At 35.5% G+C, this 20,231-nt stretch overlaps 1 protein-coding gene across 4 annotated transcripts in view; it reads left to right on the top strand.

The window, feature by feature from the left end:
* The window catches only part of DPY19L1 (dpy-19 like C-mannosyltransferase 1), a 108,364-nt gene that overhangs the window by 57,742 nt on the left and 30,391 nt on the right, over window positions 1-20,231 (top strand). For all 4 annotated transcript variants that reach the window (XM_063815297.1, XM_063815296.1, XM_016957263.4 and 1 more), the window contains exons 8-10: window positions 5,938-6,029; window positions 10,009-10,108; window positions 12,550-12,627. In XM_063815297.1, the coding sequence (XP_063671367.1) occupies window positions 5,938-6,029; window positions 10,009-10,108; window positions 12,550-12,627 (270 nt within the window). The remainder of the gene's footprint in view (window positions 1-5,937; window positions 6,030-10,008; window positions 10,109-12,549; window positions 12,628-20,231) is intronic.

The following is a 20,231-nucleotide window of genomic DNA, read 5'->3' as shown; positions in this document are numbered from 1 at the left end:
GGTTCAGTATTTCTCCAGTTATTTTTCTCCTAAGAGTATATTCTACTAAGGAGGTATAGTCAGAATATAAAGGTTAAATAATTTAGAAGCAACCTGAATTGTTTTTATTTCTCCATGTTGTATTATCATTTTGACAGTGCAATTTGAATCATTTGTTTCTGTTTCTATTTATATTGCCTATATATCTTGGTTAATGCTTTCATTTTGTAGTCAGAATTTTGGTTATGTTGATAACCTTGAGCCGTGTAGTTTATAACCACATGATAAAGGTGGTAGAGTTGATACTGATAACATCTTGCCAGGTATATTTTCTATTTTAGATGAATAAGCAATGGTCAAGTTCGAGTCATTGCAACAATGGATGGAAACATGTAGGTGTACTCACCGCTTTTTCAACAAAGTTTCACAAAGGTTTTTTGTAAATTTGGATAGGATATACTGATATCTTAGATTTTCAGAGACAAAAAGATCAGTGTTTTCTGTCATACAACCAGCTGAAATTCTTTATAAAGATAGTACAGTTTAAAATAGCATTTACATATCACTGACACATTAAATCCTGTGTGAGCTAAAATTGTATTATAAGTTCAGATTGAAATATGTAACTGGTTAATTGAGCAGCTTATCAGTACAGGCTGTGCATAATCTGAAAATCTGCAGTCTGAAATACTCAAAAAGTCCAAAACTTTTTGAGTGCCAACATGACTCTCAAAGGAAATTCTCATTGGAGCATTTCAGATTTTGGTTTTTTGGATTAGCGATGCTCAATCAGTAATTAAAATGCAAATATTCCAAAATTTGAAAAAATCTGAAATCCAAAACACTTCTGGTCCCAGGATTTTGGATAAGAAATACTCAACCTGTGTATGGTACAAAAATAGACCAAAACTCCAAGAAAGCAACCAGGCTTACTTATTATCAAGATACAGTGCCCTGAGATGCACAAAGCTTACTCCAAACTAAGGGTCTTCCTAAATAATGGGACTGCCCTAAGTAGCATCAAACGAGATATTCAAGCCATGTCTCTTAAACCTAGCATGTTTATGGTTACTATGTGGACAGCAGGATTCTTAACACCTATAACATTCTCTGAAGAGAGGTAGCATAACCTTCATGGTGCCAGCAGTCTTTTAAGGAAGCACTCATAAATATAGTGTTTAAAGCATTATTATAGTTAATATTAAGCAATATAAAGCAATAGTATAATCAGTATAGAAAAGCAGCAGGCAGAGGTGGGTAATTTGTTTTAAACCTAAACATTATAGTAACAAGTTAGGATTGATCCAGCAAATGGCAACTCTAGTAAAAACTCTTGGAATAAATCTTAAACATGATCTGTTTGATACTAATACTAACCACAATTTATAACTCACTAGTCAATTGTTCTTCTATTTATTTTGAAGTTATGAAGATAAATCAATTAGATCATACTGTATTCCCAATACTATAAGTTAATAGTTTGAAAATAGAGATTGGAAAATTAAGCTATTTTTGAGATTCCTTAGTTATTGATTCTTCAGTGAATGATTAAAAATTATTAAGCAGAAAATAAAAGCCTATTAATATCTACACAGTATTATGTTGCAGTATAATCAGTGTTATGAAATGTGTGCTAAAAATTATATACTAGATAGAAGTTTGTGCAACATAAGATTTTTATTGAATTTTCACAATAAATGTATTTCTTGTACTTAGAAACAACATACATTTGTATAACCCTTTTTTGAAGCAGTTCACATGTATATTTCCTTTAATTCTCAAATTTCAAAATAATGCCTTTAAAAAGCATTGGCATTTTAAACTGTCACACTTTTTATTTTACATTTAAAATTAGAGATAAAGAAAAAATATTTATTTGTTGAAATGTAAGGCATGACTAAACCAAATCTCTTCACTATTTTCAAATTATATGGCATCATCTGGAATGGCAATTATGTTTGTACCAGACCTAGTAAAACACGTTGTGTTATTGGAGAAACAATAGAAAGCACTTTCATGGACATTTGAATTCATGTACTCAGAATTTTGGAGGGAGAAGACCTTTCCCTTCATTACAGTCCTGTAATTGGGTTTTCTTGTCCCTGCTTTCAGAGGATATAATTCAGTTTTGGTGAACTGAGTGACTATAGCTATTAAAAGCAATGAATTTTGGAGAAATGATAATGTCATTGAATGTGGGTAACAAATGTGGGGGAACTGTCTGCATGAAGAAAATTCTCAAATTGTACATTGCATGGTTGGAATACTTGCTTGTTTGAATACTTGTTTTTGTACAGAGACTGATGACTTTACAAATTTTGATCATACAGGCATACTTCAGAGATACTGTAAAATGAATATCGTAATAAATCAAGTCATACAAATTTCTTGGTTTTCCAGTGCATATAAAAGTTATGTTTACACTGTACTATAGTCTATTAAGTGTGAAATAGCATTATGTCTAAAAAACAATGTACATACCTTAATTTAAAAATAAGTGGCTAATCCCAGCACTTTGGGAGGCTGAGGCAGGCGGATCACCTGAGGTCAGGAGTTCAAGACCAGCCTGGTCAACATGGTGAAACCCTTTCTCTATTAAAAATACAAAAAAAAAATTAGCTGGGTGTGGTAGTGGGTGCCTGTAGTCCCAGCTACTCGGGAGGCTGAGGCAGGAGAATCGCTTGAACCCAGGAGGTGGATGCTGCAGTGAGCCGAAATTGCACAGCTGTACTCCAGCCTGGGCGGCAGAATGAACTCCATCTCAAAATGCACAAACAAACTGCCAGTGATCACCTGAACCTTCAGCAAGTTGTTCAGATGGAGGGTCTTACTTTGATGTTGATAACTTCTGACAGAGGGGTTGCTGAAGATTGGGATAGCTGTGGCAATTTCTTAAAATAAGATAACAATGAAATTTGCTGTATTGATTGATTCTTTCTTTCACAGAAGATTCCTCTGTAGCAAGTGATGCTGTTTGATAGCATTTTACCCACACTAGAACTTTCAAAATAGGAGTCCGTCCTCCCAAACCCTGCCACTGCTTTAGCAACTAAGTTTATGTCATGTTCTAAATCCTTTTTTGTCATTTCAACAATGTTTACAGTATCTTCACCAGTAGTAGATCCCATTTCAAGAAACCACTCCTTTTGCTCATTTAAGAAGCAACTCCTTATCCTTTAAATTTTATCATGAGATTACAGCAGTTCAGTCACATCTTCAGGCTCCATTTCTAGTTATCTTGCCATTTCCATCACATCTGCAGTTACTTCCTCCACTGAAGTCTTGAGCCCATCTAAGTCTCCCATGAGGGTTGAAATAAACTTCCAAAGTCCTATTAATGATGATATTTTGGCCTCCTTCCATGAATCAGAATGATTTTAATGGTATCTGAAATAGTTAATCCACTCTAGAAGATTTAAATTTCATTTGCCCAGACTCATCAGAGGAATCACTATAGCAGCTAGAGCCTTATGAAACATGTCTCTTAAATAATAAGACTTGAAAGTTGAAATGACTCCTTGCTTCATGGGCTGCAGAATAGATGCTCTGTTAGCAGGCATGAAGGCAACATTAATCACCTCATCCGTCTCCACCCGAGCACTTGTGTAACCAAGTGCACTGTCAATGAGCAATAATATTTTGAAATGAATCTTTTTTTCTGAGCAGTAGGTCTCAAGAATGGGCTTAAAATATCCGGTCAATCATGCTAAAACAGATGTGCTGTCATCTAGGCTTGTTGCTCCATTTGTAGATCACGTGCAGAGTATATTTAGTGTAATTCTTAAGGGTCCTAGGATTTTTAGAGTGGTCAATGAATATTGGCTTCAAGATAGTCACTGGTTGCATTAGGTCTAACAAGAGAGTCAGCCTGTCCTTTGATGTTTTGAAGCCAGCCACTGACTTCTCTCTGACTAGGAAAGTCCTAGATGGCATCTTTTTCCAGTAGAAGGTTTTTTCATCTGCACTGTTGTTTAGTGCAGCAACCTACCTCAGTTATGTTAGCTAGATCTTCTGGATAACTTGCAGCTTTTACATCAGCATTGCTGTTTTACCTTGTACTTTTATCTTACGGAGATGGCTTCTTTCCTTAAACCTCATGAACCAACCTTTGCTAGTTCAAACTTTTCTTCTGCAGCTTCCTCACCTCTCTCAGCCTTCATAGAATTGAAGAGAGTTAGGATCTTGTTCTGGATTAGGCTTTGACTTAAGGAAATGTGGCTGGTTTGATCTTCCATCCAGAACATTAAAACTGTCTGCATATCAGCAATAAGGTTGTTTCACTTTTAATTTCCTTCAATAATTTTTCTTTTGCATTTCTGACTGTTAGGCATAAGAGGCCTAGCTTTTGGCCTCTCTCGGCTTTTGACATGCCTTCTTCTCTAAGTTTAATCATTTCTAGCCTTTGACTTAAAGTGAGAGATGAACAACTCTTTGTATTAATTGAACACTTAGAGGCCCTTTTAGGCTTATTAATTTTTCTAATTTTAATATTGTGTCTCAGGGAATTTGGAGGCCCGATGGGAGGGAGACAGATGGGAGAGTGGCTGATTGGTGGAGCAGTTAGAACACACACATTTATCCATTAAGTTTGCCATCTTATTGGGCATGGTTCAAGGCACCTAAGGCAATTAGAATAGTAATATCAGAGATTACTGATCACAGATCACCGTAGCAGATATAGTAATAATGAAAAAGGTTGAAATATTATGAAAATTACCAAAATATGACACAGACATGAAGTGACCACATGCTATTGGAAAAATGGCACTGATAGACTTGCTTGATGCGGGGTTGCCACAAACCTTCAATTTGTGACAGACGTTATCTGTGAAGCATGGTAAAGGGCAATGAAATGTAGTTTGCCCATGTATCTTACTGTCAATCATACTGAACTCTCCAGTTAATCTAATAAACTAACAGCTTTTAAAAATTGCATTCTAGTAACAACAGTATACATTATCAGGGGACCTTTTCAATCTTTTCAGCATTCTCTTGTGTGAGTAGTTCATTCATAAATAGATATGTATGTCAGTTTCATAAAGGATGGTGAGCTTGTTAGAAAAGAGCAGTAAATTGGCTCAGTCTTTCTGTAGCAGCACTAGAAATATTCAATAGTCTGAGGTACAGCGAAAATATAGGAAACACTTATTTCTGACATGGTCTTTGTCATTCTGTGGAATCTTTTTAGGTACCCATGCTTGCATTGAAAGACATCATTATTTTAGTGTGACTTAATAATATCAGATTGCTTGCATTTAATTGTATGCGGTTTTCTGTCGATGGAAGGATGAACTTACTAATGTATTTAGTATATATACAGTAAAATGACATTATTACAACTGTGATAGTACATTGCTTAATTATGTCCAAAGTGAGCTTTTCAGAAAGGTTTATACTTAACAATTTCAGGACTTTTGTTACTTAATTTGATTACACTGCCTACTTTTAAATATTTTGCAACCCAGGGCAGCTTAGGCAAAGAAGTAAAACCAAAAATGGAATATTCCTTTGTAGCAGCACAGTGAATGAAAATACTAAAATTGATGACTAGAAAGAGTTCTCAAGTACTGGTTATGGATAGTTTTGCTGAAATTCATGGGAAAGAAGACAAACAATAGATAAATAATCAACTCAAAATATTCTAAAATTTGGCAGAACATTTTCTTGCTGGTACTTTCCTCCCTTTCCTTTTAAGATGTAGTTGCATCTTTTTTGGTATTTTCTTCTTGACAATTCATGATATTAATGCTTTACATGATCTTAAGCCACATGTGTCTCTGTCAGTAATATTTGTCCCATGCTAGTTTTGCTGTTTATGGAATAAAGTCCAGTAGTTTGTTTTACAACACACCGTTTAAATTATTTGTTAAAAATAATTTTATTTATAAATAGTAATTTTTACTTGGAATGTCTTAGTAAATTTAGCAAGTATACTATACTACAAATTTTTTTTTTCAGTGTACCCGTGTAATGTGGACACCACCTCTCCGTGAAAGCTTCTCATATCCATTTCTTGTTCTTCAGATGTTGCTAGTGACTCATATTCTCAGGTAACTTTGACTTAACCTTATTTCTTTTTGCATTAAATAATTTTAACTAAAATTTCTTAAGCTTCCATAATAAAGTGAACATAATAAAATAATTAACCAATATGATGCTGTTATTAGTAAAAATATTGTAAGAGTGTAACTTAAAAATAGTATCAAAAACATTTCTTCTATCAGCCTTCTCTTCCTCCTCCTTTTTCTTGGTAGTCTACAGTGATTGCTTGAGAAGGAACAAATTGCTTTCACTTCTCCTGTCATTTCCACTTTCTCAAGTCTTCTTCTGTTACCACTGTAACCTCTTGAAAATGAGCAGAAAGAAGGTAAAGGCTGGTCATGCTATAGTGTATCCTGTAAGATACAATCCTTTGGGGCAAAGGATAATTCACAGAATTCATACTTCTCTCCCTTTCTGCTGACAAATATTGAATATAGCTGCCTTGCTCCAGAGGGTAAAAAGGAAATCAAATGGGGGCTATGGAAAAATGGAACAAAGCATGATAAAAATCTGAAGATGACTCAGACTGATAACTCCCTTCAGTGATCCTCCGAATTTGGAAGAACTTTGATGAAGTCTGTTATGCCAAACCCTTTGGGCAATCTATTTCCCTCTGATTGTTACAGCAAGTATAGAACCGTCACATGGCTTTTAGTCTCCTATGTGGTAGTGTCTTTAGACAGACCCTTCATAGAACATGGGATGGGTAATGTTTTTGCATTAGCTTTTTAAAGTCTGTGTAGCTCCAGCTTTATTGCTGTCCCCTAAACTCCTCTTTTATAGGGTTTAAAGCTTCTTTAGCACCTTCAAATAAGGTGAACCTCTATGAATTCATAACCTTTAACTGTGCCCTGTTGGTTCTGAGGCACCTTGAGCAACGGTCCCTTCTCAAACATCTCTGTAAGAAGTGTTGTGCTGTAGGAGTCTTTGATTCACCACTACAGATGCTGTTTTTCCACATTCACATTCTTGACCGTGGCTTTTTTCTCCAGTATAGTGCAGACAGCAGACTGCCCATCAGTCTCTAGTTCCTTCCTGCTTTTCTACCTCTGCTCCTGTCTTAAATCCAGCGAAGGCAAACCTTTGATTCTTCTTTCACTCACTGATCCGATCTGTCCCTAAGTGGGCATGGGAATGCTGCTCCGGGGACTGAGCGCTGCTTCCTTTAGTCCATCTGTACCAGAGAAGGTAGTGTTAGTTTCCTGTTGCTGTGTAGCCAGTCACCACAAACTGGGACCTACTATCTTGGAGTTTTCTAGCTCTGAAGTTTTAAAATCAGGGTATTGGAGGTGCACCCCTCTTCCTGAAGGCACAGAGTGGGAGGGGAGAGAATCAATTTTCTTGCCTTTTCTAGCTTCTAGAGGCTCTCTGCATTTCTTGGGAGGCTGCCTGCCTTTCTTGGAGACTGCCTGCATTTCTTGGCTTGTGGCTCCTTCATCTTCAAAACCAGCAATGGTAGATTAAGTCCTTCTTTGTCAGTTCACTCCAACCTTCTCTTCAGCCTCTCTTCTGCTTTTAAGTACCCTGTGGTTACATTGGGTCCACCTGGATAATCCGGGATACATTCCCTACTGTGAGGCCAGGTGATTAGTCATCTTCATTCCATCTGCAGCCCTAGTTCCCCTTTGCCATGCAACATGACATGTTCACAGGTTCCAGGGATTAGGACACAGGTATTTTTGGAGGCCATTATTCTGCCTACCAGGATGGGGCCTCTTCAGTTGCTGTTTCCTGCCTTCAAGAGCTGCCTTCTGTTGGGTTCTTCTCTGTTTTTGGCTCCAGGTGCTTCTGTGACAAGCTTTTTATGTTTTCTTTAGTCTCTTATCATTGTCTTTTTCAGCCTTACCCACGTCTTAATACCTGTCTTTACTTTTTGCTGAGAAGTTTTAGAGAACTTTCCTTTCTTTAGAGCCTTCTTCATTGTCTCTGTTTATATTCTAGTTGGCATTTCTGTTCTCATATTCCTGGTCATCTGAAGCTGCATCAGCTGCTGCTTTCACCACTCCTGGTTCAGATCCATCCCATCTTGATCTTCCTCGCCATCTTCATTGGCAGCTTATCACTTCTGATTGCGATGGCTTTCATGGTTATGCCCCTTAGTTGTCATGGCTCCCTGCTTGCCTGCTGTGGCTATCTATGACTGGTTGCTTGAAAGTGTGGGCTTTCATTTTGCTTTCTTGGACACTGCAGTCTTTTTAGGAGGGAAAACCTGCTAAACCTCCTTTCTTGAAATTTTGGCAGACATCTTGTCTTTTTTCTGAAGGATAGTAACCTTCTCTCTATTGGCCATCTTCATCTTCTGATATTTCATCCTTATTACTGACATTGCCTCCTTTGGAAGAGCAGCCATTTCCTTTAGTTCTTGGTTTCTGCCTATAGTTGACATATTGTGACATTAGAGGGAGGTGGTGGGTGGTGATGGCTTGGTGGAGGCAAGAAGAAGCTGAGCAGTGTTGATGCAGGCTGCAGTGCTGAGGATACTGTTATAAAACCAGAAAAGAGGCTATTCCTTAATGCTAAGAATCATTTATAAATAAGGTTAGTGGTATGTTTTAACAAATCGGTTTTGTCCAGTTTTGAATTTTAAGCATTTTTAGAAATTCAGTTTATATACCCACCTAATAGTAGCACAGCTTAGCTTTTTCTTGGTTGTTCTTAGCTTTTTTTTTTTTTTTTCTTGGCAATATTTATGTTTCCATTTCTGTTGTCTTGGGTCAGAGCTATTTTGATCACCAATTGGATTTTCTTTGTTTTCTATTCACTCCTATCTCCCCATAGCGCATTCTTTATCCAACTGCCAGATTGGTATTAAATTCTGCTTGGAAATCTTAATGTCTCTTGTTACCCATAAAATGAAAATCATATTTAGTATTCAAAAGCAGTAGAGAAATGCTTTATTTTAGATAGTGGCTTTCAAACTTTTGGACTATGATCTATGAGAAATAAGAAATAAGTTTTACACTGCGGCTTAGTATACACATACATGTATGCACACAACTGAAACAAAAGTTTCACAGAATAGAACCCCTTGTAAGTAGGATATAGTCATATATATTCTGTTTCACTCTGCTGATCTCCATTTTTAAATGCTGAATTTTATTCCATAAGTTGATTTCATAACTCATTAAAAGGTTATCTGGAGTTTAAAAGTACTTTTGTTGGATTAAAATAGCAGAGAGGGATGTCCTTTGGAGAAGGGATACTTGGGGAAGTGAAGAAAGGCATGTCATAATGGTGCTCTATGCTCCAGGTAGGTTTATCTAGCCAGGATGTCTTTACTGTATCTGAGCTGCATACACCTCATCACCTCAGTATATCAACATGCACACTCCACTTCTGTGAAGATGGACATGTGTGGGGGCTTTGCGTTGGCTCGCAGATTTAGAGGATAAAATCATCTTACCCTCCTGAAAATCTCCTAAATTACAAGTCAGTACCAAAATGAGATCTCTAAAGGTTGCTTCAGAATGGACCCCATATCTTCTCCTCCACTTAACTTTTCTGTGTTCTCCTACCTGTGCCAGACCCAACTTTTTATCTCACATGCTTACAAAATTTCTCTCAGCCGCTTACCTCTTATTCTGCATTATTGCAGTAGTTGTCTGCATAATACTTAGCACTTAGAATATGCTGCTATCATCTTTTCGTAGGCATCTTCTGCCTTCCTAATGAATCTGTTGAATCAGTATTTTTAAATATTCAGTCATGGATTCACCAAAATATAATTTGAAAAAAATGTTCATGGATATACTGACCCACCCTCCTTCTCTCTGTGTTATTGTTAGCAATAATGGGTATTTACCTTTCAAAGAAAATTGTTGTAATTGAGTATCAGGAGGTATAATTTCTAACCCATTGGTTCATTTTATGTTTAGGTTGTGTTATAACCAGATCATATATATTTCGAGATTCTAATTTGCAGCAGTTTGGAGCCATGCTAGACTATTTCGTGTTTAAACTTACTAACACTTATTTTATCTTTTCAAGGGCTACAAAACTTTATAGAGGAAGCTTGATTGCACTCTGCATTTCCAATGTATTTTTCATGCTTCCTTGGCAGTTTGCTCAGTTTGTACTTCTTACTCAGGTGAGGTGATTATATTTTAAGCTGTTTTAAGCTTAGCATGTTTGACTATGTGAGCTCATTTGCATAAAATTACAACTGAGATATTCTATGGTTCTAAGTCCTAAAACACTAAAACATTTTCTAGGAAAAATGTTTTTCTAAAACATTTTTTAGAAATATTGAACAAAAGAAAGTTCAGGGTAGAGAAATATGTTGGATTATTTATTAATGATTGTTAATTATTTACTTCCTAAAATAATGCATTTATTGAACTCAAATTTGTAAGAATGCTTATCTTTGTTATTCAGTATCGTTAAGTGCTTAAAAGAGGACTAGTGCTATAACTTCAAGTATTTCTCTTAAGTTAACTATAGTATTTCTGTTACCTAAAATGTTTCTTTTATGAATAGTTGTGTACATTCTTGCATGTAGAATAAAGACACATAGGATTACAGGATAAATAGCTAACCAGTTCATCTCTTATAAAATTCTCTCTACCAGTCTGGAAATTCATCTATTGTCTTTCCATGTACTCTTGCCCACTATAAATGGAGGTAGCTTGTTGAGAGAGGGAGTAAATTACATATTCATTTTTCTCCCTGTGTACTATTTTTTTTATTGTACTGGTATATTTGTATAAAGCAGTTGAAGAGTTGCTTTTTTTTTTTTGAGATGGAGTCTTGCTCTGTCGCCCAGGCTAGAATGCAGTGGCGCAGTCTCGGCTCACTGCAACCCCACCTCCTGGGTTCAAGCGATTCTCCTGCCTCAGCCTCCCAAGTAGCTGGAACTACAGGCGCGTGCCACCACGCCCAGCTAATTATTTATATTTTTAGTAGAGACGGGGTTTCACCGTGTTAGCTAGGATGATCTCCATCTCCTGACTTCGTGATCCACCCGCTTTGGCCTCCCAAAGTGCTGCGATTGGCGTGAGCCACTGCGCCTGGCTGCTTTTTAATATTTTTTAGAACATCTTGCTTGGGAAATGAAGTTAGACTTGGATTTGAGTCCTAATTCTATTCACTAGCCTCTTAACTTGGATAAAATAGTTAACTTTTCTTAGTTTAGGTTTTCTCATTTCTGAAATAGAGATAATAAAAGAACCTACTTTATTGGGTTGCGGATAGGACCAGATGAAGTAATGTATATGATTCTTAACACAGTACCTGGTACTTAGAAGGTGTCAGTAAGGTTAGTTGGTTTTATCATTATTTTTTAAAATAGGCTCTATTTGTACTTACTTTTTACTTTGATCTTGTCTTGTAGACTCCTTTGTCTAACTTAGTTCGATGACATTTTCAATCAGTTTCTGGTTTAAAATTGTCTCTGAGATTCTCTCTTTAAAATTCTACCCTGTAAATGTACTGTGTGTTGCTTAACCCTTGGGGTGAAAAGGGAGCATTCTCATTGCTTCCTGATAGTGGAGACTGCCTGCTTTTTTGTGGAGGTGAGGGTCAGGGGAGGTTTTTTGCCTCCCTGTGGGGCTTATGTTGAATAATAACACACACTTCCCCACAGTTGTTATGTCATATCAGGCACCCTAAGAAATGCAGTGTTCTCCATGGGTAACTCTGAATAAAGGGAAACTTTGTTGTTTTTCTCACTAATGGAAAAATTTGTTGTAGATTGATTTAGAGATTAAAAACTTGATGAATGAAACTTAAGTTATATGTTTAAGTATTCAGCTATTTTGCAATCTGTTTATGCTATGCTTTTGTAGTAGGACAGGAAGAATTTAATTTGAATTGCTTTCTCTATGAGGAAGGGTGTAGAGGCATAGTCTGCTATATTACCTCTATATAATAGATACTATACCATCATTTAATCAATTAATTCATCTAAATAATTCCAGTACTCTTAGAATTATTGATATATAACATACAATTTTCTTCCAAATGGAAAAGAAAGTTAAAAATACCTTTGCAGCGAAAGTACTCTTAATTTGAAATTGATAAATTTGATTATAACTAACTCTTGAATATTTGTATTAATGAAAGAACATTAATGGAGATACTTGTAAGGAGTGACTAGCAAGCAGAAATTGAGGTATTTTTATGCACACATGCATTGCATAATTTTTTTCAGTTAAATGTACCTTCCCCAATTATGTATTAGTTGTCATGTTATAATTACATTTTCATCTTTTTTGATTGGACAAGGCACTTTTTAATTGTACATGTTGACAGTAGGGTTGACCTGAAGTTAAAATGAGTATTGTTTTGGACAGTTGACAAAGTAGACAATTCACATGATTGAGAAAGCTGTGTGTCAGAGAGAAAAATCAACCAATATTTTCTATACTAATATATTGACTATATTTAATAATAAATTGTCAGATAAAAGGAAAACAGAAGAACTCACTCTGTGTGTAGATATAAATCAGTTGAAACAACAGTAAATATATTCTTCATTCTTGTAGCTATTCATTTTATCTTTTTTACTTCTAATTTCTTTTTAAATTTCAGATTGCATCATTATTTGCAGTATATGTTGTCGGGTACATTGATATATGTAAATTACGGAAGATCATTTATATACACATGGTAATAATTTTTTATTGTTCTTTTCCATTTAGTTTGCCCTTAAAACTCCTGATTAATATTTGATTTGTTCATGGTTGAAACTAGTTGTAACAATTTCATAACTAAAACAAATGTTGTTCAAACATTGTGATATAATCAACAGACCTCATTTTGATAGACCACTCACAAAAATTTAATTTGGGTCATATTATCTGATTGAAGTTGTTCCCAACTTATGCATTATCAGTAAAAGAAATAATTTATGAAACGGAAACATGGGGCTGATATATTATCCAGGAGCTGTCTGTTAAAATGAAGTAGAAGGGCCCGACATGGTGGCTCATGCCTGTAATCCCAACACTTTTGAGAGGCCAAGGTGGGGTTCACTTGACGCCAGGAGTTTGAAACCAGCCTGGGCAACAGAGCCAGACCTCATCTCTACAAAATAAAAAATTTTAGCATGGTGATGCATGCCTGTAGTACTAGCTACTTAGGAAGTTGATGTGGGAGGATTACATTAGCCCAGGAGGTTGAGACTGCAGTGAGCTAAGATCACACCACTGCACTCCAGCCTGGGCAACATAGCAAGACCATGTCTCTACAAAAAAGAAAAAAAGTTCATTAACTGAGCATCAACTGTCAAGGCATGTGGAATACACCAGCATTCATATTACTACATTCTAACAGAGTGGGGGAAAGAGGGAAGACAGAAGATAAATAATAAACATAGTAAATGGGTAAATTATGTAGGATGTTAGAAGGTGATAAGGATTTGAGGCCAGGTATGGTGGCCTGGGGAGGCTGAGGCAAGAGGACATTTGAGCCCAGGAGTTTAAGACCAGCCTGGGTGAGACCCCATCTCTATTAAAAAAAAAAATACAAAAAAAGATTTTAGAAGAAAGAAAAGGTAAGGGTAAGGCAGATCAGGAGCACCAAGATCAGGGGGTAGGAGAATGGAAAAATCAAATGAGGTGGTCAGGGCAGGTCTTCTTGAGAAGGGGAGTAGAACAAAGATTGGAAGAAGGAGAAGGAGTTAGCCAAGTAGATATCAAAGAAACTGATCTCTAGGTTGGTGGAACAGCTAGAACAAAGACCCTGAAGCTGGTTGGTTGATGTTCTTGAATGGTTATCCTTTAAAAACAAACATTGTCTTCTCTCATTAGTTTTTATAATTTTGATGTTTTCTTTTCCTGATAATTTTACAGTTGTCATAATATCCCATTATTTTCATTTTCTTAATAATTTATACATATAAAAGAACATTTATAATGTGTAAGGAAGTTATAAACACAGTCATAAAATAAACAACCAGGAGCCTACTCTCCAAATGGATAATAGAACCTTATTACTTTTAAGTCCTGTATGCCCTGAGCTCATCCCCTCACTGCTCCTAGAGGTAACCACTATTCTGACTTTTTGAATTGTAATCAATTTGCTTTTCTTTATAACTTTACAATATGTGGATTACTAAATAGTACATATTTTTATTATTAAATGTTCACATTCTTTGTAAGGTTTATGCAAATGGCATTATTTTATAAATACCATTTTTTCACTCAGATTTCTGCTACTTACATGTAACTAGAATTCAAATATTTTCACTGCTTTATATTTTCCATCATATAAATAAAGCATAGTTCATTTATTCATTTTCTTGTTGAAGGACATTTAGGTTCTCTCTTCGCCCCCCAGCTTCTTATTTTAGTTATAAATAATGCTGTACATTCTTCATATATCTCCTAGGGCACATATGTTGAGAGTTTCTCTAGGGTATTTACCTGGTAGTAAACTTGTTGGGTGGTAAATTATGTACATGTTCAACTTTATAAATACTAAATTGTTTTTCTAAAATGATTGGACTACTTCCAACAGCAATATATAGCAGCTTATGTTATTCTACATCCTTTTTTATTTTATCAATCTGGTTCGTGTAAAATGGTATCTTGTAACCTTAATTTGCATTTTCTCTGATTCATAATGAAGCTGAGCATCTTTTGGTTTGTTTATACGCCCTTCATGTTTCCATTGTTGTAAATTCCAATTCAGATCTTTTACCAGTTTGTCTTGTGTCCAAAAGAAAATGACATCTATTTTAGTCAATGCAGTGTAATCCATTATTTTTGTTATTTATGTTGATGCTCAAATTGTTCCACACTTGTCCAACTATTCAAGCTGACTTCTCTTTCCTTTTAACATGTCCTCATCATGCTTTGAGCACTTTTAAAAAGAAATTAATAAATGTTAAGTTTCATGAAATACTTTACTACATCTGTTTAGATGAATCGGTGTATTTCCCCCTCTTCAATCGGTTACTATAATGAATTAACATTAATTAACTTTCTAGCATCAAATAAACTTGCTTTTCTGGGCTAAACACAATTTTTGCATGTCGCTGGGTTCAGTTTGCTGTCATTTTGATAGGATTTTTACATCCTTGTTCATGAATGAGTTAGACAGTAATTATATATTTTTTAGACTTGGCTTATTTTTTCCCCAAACTATTTAAAATAGTTTTTTATTTTGTAGTGTAAATCAGATTAAATGTTAAGCCTTCAGAGTTGGCTGGTCACATAGGCAACTATGGCTGAGGGCCTTGACTCAAAGTTATAGTTATAAAATTATAAAATTACACAACGTAGTTTGCAGCAAAACCTACTTTGGGTAAATGATACATACTTTATTATATGACTTACTGTTTTCTATCTTCTTCCATTATCGTTTTATAAATTCCTAAATTCTTATAGTTATAAAAAGAAAAAAATATATAGAATTATTTCCAAAAAATTATTTTTCCATTTTTTATTGTGGTAAAATACATGTAACTTAAAATTTACCACCTTAAGCATTTTTAATTATACAGTTCAGTGATATTAAGTACATTCACATTGTTTTACAACCATCACCACCACCTATTTCCAGAACATTTTTCATCTTGCAAAACTGAAACTCTATACCCATTAAAGTCCTTATTCTTCCATCTTCCCAGTCCCTGGAAACCACCATTCTACTTTCTGTCTTTGTGATTTTGACTACTTTATATATGTCATGTAAGTGAAATCATACAGTGTTTGTCTTTTTGTGACTGGCCTATTTCAATTAGCCTACTGTCCCAAGTTACTTCTATGTTGAAGCATGTCAGAATTTCCTTCCTTTTTAAAGCTAAATAATAGTCCATTGTGTGTACACAGACACACACACACACACACACGTTTCTGCTTATCCATTCAATCTGTCCATGGATACTTGGATTCCGTTGTGTGTACACACGTGTGCACACATGCGCACACACACACACACACGATTTTGCTTATCCAGTCCATTCATGGATACTTGGGTTACTTCTGTGTTTCAGCTATAGGAAATAATGCTGCTATGAACATGGGTAAACAAATATTTTTTGAGATCTTGTTTTCAGTTGTTTTCAGTATGTACCCAGAAGTGGAATTGCTGGATTGATCATATGGTAAATCTATTTTTTAAGGAACTGCCAAACTTTTCCATAGTAGCGGTACATTTTACATTCCTGTAGACAGTGCACGAGGTTCTATTTTCTCCATGTAATCACCAACATTTATTTTCTGCTCTTGGATGGTAGCCATCCTAGTAGGTATAAGGTGATATCTCACCGTGGTTTTTGTTTCTTAATTAAAAATCTTTATTTTTCAGAGAAGTTTTAGGTTTATAGCAAATTTTTTTTTTTTTTTTTTTTTTTTTTTTTTTGCTGGAGTGCAGTGGCACGATCTCGGCTCACTGCAGCCTCCGCCTCCCGGGTTCAAGCGATTCTCCTGCCTCAGCCTTCCGAGCAGCTGGGATTAGAGGCATGTGCCACCACACTCAGCTAATTTTTGTATTTTTAATAGAGATGAGGGTTCACCATGTTGGCCAGGCTGGTCTTGAACTCCTGATCTCATGTGATCTGCCCACCTCAGCGTCCCAAAGTGCTGGGATTACAGGCATGAGCCACTGCACCCAGCCAGGTTTATAGCAAAATTAAGCAGAAAATACAGAGTTCCCATATACCCCCTGCCCCCAACCATGCACAACCTACCCCTCTATTGACATCCCGCACCAGAGTGGTACATTTGTTACAATTGATAAACCTACATCACACATCAGAATCACCCAAAGTCCGTAGTTTACGTTAGGCCTCACTTTTCTATGGGTGGTTGTTGTGTTTTGTTTTGTTTTTTGAGACAGGATCTTGCTCTGTTGCCCAGGCTGGAGTTCAGTGGTGCAAACATGGCTCACCACAGCCTTGACCTCCTGGGCTCAAGGGATCCTTCTGCCTTGGCCTCCCAAAGTGCTAGGATTGCAGATGTGAGCCACCACAATCGGCCTGGATTTTGACAAATGTATAATGACATGTGTCAACCATGTAGTATCTTGTAGAACAGTTTCACAGCCATAAAGCTCTTCTGTGCTCCACCTATTCATCCCTCCTTCCCCCTAACCCATGGCAGCCACTGATCTTTTTACTGTTTCCATAGTTTTGCCTTTTGTGTAGTGTCATGTGTTTGGAACCATACAGTATGTAGCCTTTTCATATTGGCTTCTTTCACTTAGTAAAAAGTAAATAAGTTTCCTCCAAGTCTTTTCATGGCTTGATAGCTCATTTAGATCTTGATTATTATTAACATTTTATTAACATTATATGGATGTACCACTGTTTATTTATTTGCCTATTGAATAACTTGTTGGTTAACTCCAAGTTTGGGCAATTATGAATAAAGCTGCCGTAAACATCTGTATGCAGGTTTTTACATGGATGTTTCAGTTCATTTGAGTAAATACCAAGGAAAGTGATATTTGGATGGTATGGTGAGAGTATGCTTAGTTTTTAGGAAATTGCCAAACTGTCTTCCAAAGTGGCCATACCATTTTGCATTACCACCAGCAACAAATGAGAGTTCCTGCTGCTCCACATCCTTGTCAGCATTTGGTGGTGTCAATGTGGATTTTGGGCATCCAGTAGATGTGTAATGGTATCTCATTGTTTTAATTTGGTTGAACATCTTTTAATATACTTTTTTTTTGCCATCTGTGTATCTTTTTTGGTGAAGTGTCTATTAAGATCTTTTGCTTATTTTTCCTTGGGTTGTTCATTTCCTTATTGTCGAGTTTTAAGAATTCTTTGTATATTTTTGATAACAGTCCCTTATCAGATGTGTCTTTTGCAGATATCTTCTCTCAATCATTGTCCTGTCTTTCACAGAGCAGAAGTTTTTAATTTTAATGAAGTTCAGCTTATCAATTGTTTCTTTCATAAATTGTACCTTTGTTCTTTTATCTAAGAAGTCATCACCATACCTAAGGTCATCTAGGTTTCCTCCAATGTTATCTTCTAGGAGCTTTATAGTTTTGCAGTGTGCATTTAGATCTGTTGTCTGTTTTGAGTTAATTTTCATGAAGGGTGTAAAGTCTTATGTCTAGATTTATTTTTTTGTATGTGGATCTCTAGTTGTTCCAGCACCGTTTGTTGAAAGGACTATTTTTGCTCCACAGTATTGCCTTTGCTCCTTGGTCAAATATCAGTTGACTATATATGTGAGTCTATTTCTGGGCTCTATATTTTGTTCCCTTGATCTGTTTGTGTCTTCTTTCACCAATATCACACTGTCTTGATTACAGTAACTTTATAGTAAGTCTTGAAGTGGGGTAGTGTCAGTCCTCTGACTTTGCTCTTCTTCGGTATTGAGTTGGCTCTATAATGGGTTGTTTATATCTCCATATAAACTTCAGAATCACTTTATTGGTAACTTGCTAGGCTCATTATTGGGATTGTGCTGAATCAAGTTGGGAAGAACTGACATTCCTTCAATATGGAATCTTCCTGTACATGGAATAACACTTCATGTATTTATAAAGTTCTTTGATTAGTTTCATTGAAGTTTTGTAGTTTTGCTCAGATAGGTTTTTTACGTAGTTAAATTTGTATCTAAGCGCCTCATTCCAGGAATGCAGGAATGTGTTGATAATAGAAATTCTATTAATATGATTTATCACATTAAGAAGTTTAAAAAATCCATAATAATTGCCTTTGATATTATAAAGGTATATGATAAAAGTCAACATCTATTTTTGGTGTTTAAGACCATAATCAAGTAAAAATAGACGGATATTTCATTGAAATTTAAGATACCCACACCTCAAAACAAAAACTAGTATCACATAAAATGATGAAGCAATAGAAAAATGTCCTATTTCCATTAATGCCAGAAGCATGATAAATATGCCTACTGCCTCTCTCATTACTTAACATTATTGCAGAAATGTCAGCTAATACAATTGACTGAAAAATAATTCAAAGGAAAATGTAAAAATATCATTGTTTGTAGTTGATATCATTTTGAATACTTGAGAAATCCAAATAAACTACTACTGGAAACAATGAAATCATATTCATTGATGCATATTTAATATAATTTTTCTGTATACAAACAATCAAAATATGAAGATTCTTGATAAAACAGCAGCAAAAATAATATGCTTTAGAATAAACTCAAGAAAATATGCAGGAATCTATACAAAGAAAACTATACTTGCTAATGCATGTAAAAGAAGATTTAAAGAAATGGAAGGAACATGTATTGCTTTGGGATCTGAAGATTTGATGTTGAACAGATATAACTATAAATAACACGTTATTGAATAAAGTAATTTTAATTAAAATTTTAGTTTTTGAAGCTTAATAAGTTGATTCTGAAATTCACATGGAAATTGATATATATGGATCAAAAATAAAACTTCTAGAATATGGATTATTTTATTTTTAGTGCCTTTTAAATGACAGATAAATCCAAAGACCTAAAGGAAATGAAAGATAAATTTGCTAACATAAAGATTTAGAAAATAACCATAATACAAAAAATACTACAGAGGTCAAAAATGAACTGAGAGAAATATTTACAATATGTTTACTTGATAAGGGGCTAGGTTCTTTTATATATATATATAAATATATATATAAATATATATATTTATATATTTATATTTATATAAATAAACATATATATTAAAATATATATATACTTTAAGTTCTGGAGTATATGTGCAGCAAGTGGAGTTTTGTTACATAGGTATACACGTGTCATGGTGGTTTGCTGCACCCATCAACCCGTCATCTACATTAGGTATTTCTCCTAATGCTATCCCTCCCCTAGCCCCCCAGCCCCCAACAGTCCCCGATGTGTGATGTTCCCCTCCCTGTGTCCATGTGTTCTCATTGTTCAACTGACAGTTATGAGTGAGGACATGCAGTGTTTGGTTTTCTGTTCCTGTGTTAGTTTGCTGACAGTTATGGCTTCCAGCTTCATCTATGTCCCTGCAAAGGACATGAACTCATCCTTTTTTATAGCTGCATAGTATTCCATGGTGTATATGTGCCACATTTTCTTTATCCAGACTATCATTGACAGGCATTTGGGTTTGTTCCAAGTCTTTGCTATTGTGAACAGTGCTGCAATAAACATATGTGTGCATGTGTCTTTATAGTAGAATGATTTATAATCCTTTGAGTATGTACCCAGCAATGGGATTGCTGGGTCAAATGGTATTTCTAGTTCTAGATCCTTGAGGAATTGTCACACTATCTTCCACAATAGTTGAACTAATTTACACTCCCACCA

This window comes from Pan troglodytes, chromosome 6 (genome assembly GCF_028858775.2).
Source record: "Pan troglodytes isolate AG18354 chromosome 6, NHGRI_mPanTro3-v2.0_pri, whole genome shotgun sequence".
Taxonomy (NCBI): domain Eukaryota; kingdom Metazoa; phylum Chordata; class Mammalia; order Primates; family Hominidae; genus Pan; species Pan troglodytes.
This window is presented reverse-complemented; position numbering and strand designations above follow the sequence as displayed.